At 48.6% G+C, this 5882-nt stretch overlaps 1 protein-coding gene across 1 annotated transcript; it reads right to left on the reverse strand.

The window, feature by feature from the left end:
• Window positions 202-4422, reverse strand: LOC109716797 (cation/H(+) antiporter 15-like). Its single transcript, XM_020242379.1, has 6 exons — window positions 4216-4422; window positions 3603-3686; window positions 2252-3313; window positions 892-1512; window positions 500-808; window positions 202-444 (listed from the first exon to the last, which is right to left on the reverse strand). The coding sequence occupies exons 1-6, from the start codon at window positions 4420-4422 to the stop codon at window positions 202-204; spliced, it is 2526 nt and encodes an 841-aa protein (XP_020097968.1).

Genomic DNA, 5882 nt, shown 5'->3' on the forward strand with positions numbered 1-5882 from the left:
TGCAGCCCATGTAGAAAAGGCAACGCAAAACCCCACTGAATTCCGCTTTTCGATTTTAATAATTGCATCCACAAATCAAAGGCAAGCTCAAAATTTTCGAACTTTGGAGATGAGAAAACAAAAAAAAAAAAGAAAAGAAAAAAAGAAGAAGATTAATCAAAACTAGGTAGCAGACATTTTGTGGACAGCAGTTGTGAGAATTCAGGAGCGATAGCCCGCTCCATTCCATCCGGCGTCAACTGCGGCAGCAGGGCGCGAGGCCCTGTGGTTTGCTTTGCTCAGGTACTGCAGCACCGACTGCCTGGGGCTATCCGGCGCGGCCGGCTGCTCCGACGCGCCCCCGGCGAAGCCGTGCACGATGTACTGCTGCACCACCAGCACCGACGCGGTCGCCTTGAAGTCCGAGGAGGCCAGCAGGTCGCCGATCGGGCCCAGCTCGGCGCACTCGCCCCACCACGTACAGGTCGTGGATCGTCTCCATCGACCGGATGGCCCCCACCGTCTCCTCGCTGTTGTTCACCACCTTCTCCGCGTACACCACCGTCTCCGCGCCCACGTTCTTCAGCCGGAACTCGTTCACGAACTCGTCGTCGAGCAGTCGCTCCACGTCCTCCTCCGCCACCGCCCCCGCCGCCGCCGCCGCGGCCATCGGCGCCGAGGCGTCCGACGATCTGGCTCCCGACAGGGGCGAGGCCGAGTACTGCGCGCCTGCGGCGTCGGCGCCCGGGAGGAAGCGGACGACGGTGAGCGTGACCCCGGGGTGCTCGGCCATCCGCCAGGCGTAGGCGAGCGCCTCGCGGTCGTCGGGCCGGCGTACTTGGCGGCGCCGGCGCCGGCGCCGAGGCCGCGGTCGACGAGGATGGCGACGGAGCAGGGGGCGTGGGCGAGGACCTTCTGGTTGACGGACTGGATGCCGGGGTTGATGGTCTCGAGGTCGCCGCCGACGGTGTGGGCCTTGTGGAAGGGGAGCACGATGAGCGCGGCGTGGCGGTCCTCGGCGATGCTGCAGATGTCCTCGTGCATGGACGAGTAGGGGGAGACGGCGGTCAGCGGCTGGATGGAGATGCCGCCGGCGTGCTGCTCGTAGTTCTCGAAGGCGGTGATGATCTGCTCGCTCTGCTGCTGCCCGCCGCCGCCGCCGCCGCCGCGGGAGGCGCCGGCCCTGCGGTGGTGGTGGCCGCCGGGCTTCGTCTGGATCGGGTTGTGGACGATGAGCATGGCGGAGGCGCGGCCGCTGAGCTCGATGAGGTGGAGGGCGTAGACGAAGATCGGCGACCGCTTCGTCGGGTTGGAGATCTCCAGGAGGCTGATGATGGAGGGCACGTTGCGGTTCGTGTGCACGCACGCCACCATCCGGAGCTCGCCGTCGGGCTTCGAGCGCTGCAGGTTCCGCCGCTTGTAGGCGACGTGGCGCCGCGGGGGGCGGTGGGTGAACAGCGCCGCCGGCGAAGCTATCGCCGTCACCACCAGAACTCCGAGCAGCAGTACGTTGTACACCTTCGCAGATAAAATCTGCAACACATGCAGCGTGAACATGTTGTAAGAGCTAGGGCCTAGGCTACTACAACCCAAAAATTGCTCGTTAATTAATTAGATATAGCATTGCTCTTTTGGAAAAACAAAAAAAAAAAAAGAAAAAAAAATCCACCAAGTCGATGATCAGTGTTCTTAACCATTTACTTATATACATGTCTAATAAATTTCTTTTCTTTATTAGATTAGCTCCTGCAAAAAAAAAAAAAAAAAAAAAAAAAAAAAATCCAAAAACTAAAGAAAATGGAGCTAAAAATTTACAAATAAACATACCAGTGATAAAGCATGCCACTGGAATAAAGTAGTGCATGCACATCACCATGTCCGTGAGGTTTTGTCTGTCATCATGAAATACAGCGTAGTGATGGAATTAAGTGCAACATCCTCTACTTTTATGCTATAATAATGATATCAAAGTGCAAATTGGGNAAAAAAAAAAAAAAAAAAAAAAAAAAAAAAAAAAAAAAAAAAAAAAAATCCTTATAAATCTTAATTAGTATAATATATATCATGTAAACAGAAGTTATATAAAAAAAGCGCGCTCCTATCTAATCCAATTCACCACCGATACTGCCTTAAATTCACGTACGATTCAAAAGCTACAGCGTAATGTGAAATTTGAGTAACTATTTAGAAATTAATTGAGTACGTAGGAAATGGCTAATTCTCTGCTTGAGAAGAGAATCGATCTGCACCGCACATGCGAATTCACACGTACCTGCTTTTCATAGCCAACTCCAAGGAGCATTATCTCAACGGGGCCTCTGATAGAGAGGAGGAAACCCAGCGTGAGCCCTTCGGAGACGGGCGTGGAGAAGAAGAAGGAGACGAGCAGGCCGGTCAGCACCTTGCACGCGCTGGCGAGGGCGATGATCAGCACCAAGTAGAAGCCCTCGTGCGGCAGCGGCTTCCACCCAGCCGGCCACTTGTTCTGCGGCAGGTCCGGGCTCCAGAGCACCTGCGCGTTGAACCTCATCCCGGCGTGGATGTAGAACACGGGCAGCAGCAGGTTCACCAGGAACTCCTCGGTGCGGTCGACGAGCGCCGCCGCCACCGGCCCCGTCGGCACCACGAGCCCGAAGAGGAACGCCCCCGTCATCGCGTGGATCCCGATCATCTCCGTCAGCACCCCCGCCACCGCCGTCCCAACCAGGATGACGCCGACGACCCCGTTGCTCACGCGCTCGCCCTCGGGCAGCCGCCGCAGCGCCCAGCTCATCACGGGCCGCACGGCCAGGAAGAAGACGGCGAAGAGAGCCGCCGTCGAGAGCAGCACGTACGCGCCCACCCGCCAGCCCTTCTTGGGGTTCGTCACGGCCAGCCCGGTCGCCAGGATCACCCACGACGCCGTCACGTTGGCGATGGACGCGAGGACCGCGAGCCGGCCGGTGTCGTTGCTGAGGATCTTGAAGTCCGCGATGAGGCGCGCGAGCACGGGGAAGGCGGTGACGGTGAGGACGGCGGCGACGAACACGACGAACGTCGGCCGCGGGAACGACCCGCCGTCGAGGTCCTTCGGCACCGGCTGCAGGCCGAAAAGGTAGACGGCCGAGACGGTGGCGGCGAAGGTGAGGACGGTGCTGGCGGTGGCGGCCGCCGCCACCTTCCTGCCCAGACCCTTCATGTATCTCATGTCGAGCTTGACGCCCACCAGGAAGACGAAGTATATCATGGCTAGGTTGGATACCGTCTCCAGCACCATGTATTCGTGCTTTGGAAGCATGTACTTGTCGTAATTCGATATCCTGCCGAGACCACTTTGACCCAAGAGAATCCCGACCTGCCCTTTTATTTATTTTTTTTCCGTCAACTCAAAATCATATATAGCCCAACTTAAAGATCCAAAAGATCAACATACGCAACACATGCAAGACGATTAAATGCAGTTGTAAACATGGAAGACACAGCAGGTAAAAGATCAAACTATATATATATATATATATATAATGTCAAGGTAAAAACGTATAAAATTTATCTGAGCTTTGGGATATTGTTGACGTTGACATGCAGATGGCTAGCTAGCAGAGCAATTAGCAATTAATTTTAATGAGTTTCGGATTCGATCGTACCAGGATCTCAGCGATGATTTTGGGCTGCCCGAGGGGCTTGATGAGATACGCGAGAAGCCGCGCCAGGCTGACGAAGACGCAGACCTGCAGGAAGAACATGGGCACGGCGTAGGACGAAATGAACACACCCCGCCGCCAGGCACCGTTCAGGACGATCTGGTTTGCCGAGAAGCAACCCAGCCCGGACCCCGGCGTGCCCACCATGGCGACCGCCTCGATCAACCTCGATCGGTCGCGCTTTGCGCCTTCTTTTCCTTCTTCTTTCTTTTCTTATTATGTGCCCCTTCTTCTTCTTCTTGGCTCTCTATGTCAGGAAGATTAATTCATTTATGATGAAGACAGTTAATCAANATTTAACTATTAAATTATTTTTATATAATTTTTATTTAATTAATAATTAGACTTATAAAATTATATAAAAATATTAAAAAAAATAAAATTATTGTAAAAATATTTTAGATCCGCAGCATTGCGCGGGTATTTCACTAGTATAATATATGTCAAGGTAAAAACGTACAAAATTTATCTGAGCTTTGGGATATTGTTGACGTTGACATGCAGATGGCTAGCTAGCAGAGCAATTAATTTTAATGAGTTTCGGATTCGATCGTACCAGGATCTCAGCGATGATTTTGGGCTGCCCGAGGGGCTTGATGAGATACGCGAGGAGCCGCGCCAGGCTGACGAAGACGCAGACCTGCAGGAAGAACATGGGCACGGCGTAGGACGAAATGAACGCACCCTTCCGCCAGGCGCCGTTCAGGACGATCTGGTTTGCCGAGAAGCAACCCAGTTGCCCGGACCCCGGCGTGCCCACCATGGCGACCGCCTCGATCAACCTCGATCGGTCGCGCTTTGCGCCTTCTTTTCCTTCTTCTTTCTTTTCTTATTATGTGCCCCTTCTTCTTCTTCTTCTTGGCTCTCTATGTAAGGAAGATAAATTCATTTATGATGAAGACAGTTAATCAACCCAACTGTACAGAGAAATTATTGGCTGCACTCCGTGCATGGACGCCTTCCAACCATCGTCTCAATCTTAAGATTCGCTTGCCATCTTTTCTTAGTTAACATGTATTATTATTTCCAGCCCCTCAACTATAAGCTATTTTGAAATAGGCACCCTTTTTTTTGGTTCATATTTCTTCTTTTTTTTATTTTTTTGGAGGGGAGAGATAATATCTAATATCTCCTTTAAAATTTTAAAAAAAAAGTCTAATATATTCCTGATTGACCGGAATAATCATATTGACTTTCTACCCTTCTGCAAAAGTTCTTTTTAAATTTGAATAGTTATAATTAGTCAAATTAATAGCTTTATCGAATTTAATTGGTCTAAAAAAAGGATATGATCTTATAGTATATCACTATTTAAGGATCAATTTTTTTTACAGTAATCTCGTCACTCCCTTTTTTTAAATACTTTAAAATTCAAAAGGAATTGTGTCAGAATTCTAAGATGGAGGATTATAAAATTACAGATTCTAACTGGTCGTAGACGACGCAATTTTCTAATTTTTTTTAGTTTTATTTGCTAACAAAATAATATAAGCTATTGAAGTTGATAGAATCAACAAAAAATTTAATAAATTTCCATGTAATCAATTAAAATCACTTGGCTCCGAGGAAAATAAAAGCTAGGAGAGTACAATTCTGGCAAAGACAAATATTAAAAGTGCGTCAAAAAAATATAAGTTGACGGAGACATTTCAAAATGGCCTAGAGTTTGGGGGTTTCTCCGTATATTTTTCTATTTTTTTCTTAATTTAGCAAACGGAAGCTGCCAGTTTGTGTAGATGATGGAGATTGAAGTATGAGAAAAAATAATAATAATAATAATAATCAACGGCCGTATGCGCGAATGCACTAGGTGCAGGAAATAACTGCCTGATTTGAGAAAACTTAATGGCGGTTGGAGCACTATTTCTGGGGAGGGGGGCATGCAGCTGCCTCGCAGTCTTTTGCTGTAAAACTCGCCTCACCAGGTTGGCTTAACTGAGGACAAGGGTAGTCGCCATTTTCGCCACAAGAAGTTGTTGGCTAGACCAAACGTACCATGCTATTTTTGCACACCCAGGGAAAATATATATATATATTTATTGTCACTAGCTGAGTGTACGTGCAAATGTATGTAACAATTATTTTAATTTATTTCAAATCAATAAAAATTTATAAATCATATTTATCAACAAATTTAGAATAAAATTTATATTATAAATTTAATTTTTTGATCCATTATATAATTCAAAATTTTTAATTGTTAATTTATGTTTAATATCAAAA

The sequence above is a fragment of the Ananas comosus genome, linkage group 1 (genome assembly GCF_001540865.1).
Source record: "Ananas comosus cultivar F153 linkage group 1, ASM154086v1, whole genome shotgun sequence".
Lineage (NCBI taxonomy): Eukaryota > Viridiplantae > Streptophyta > Magnoliopsida > Poales > Bromeliaceae > Ananas > Ananas comosus.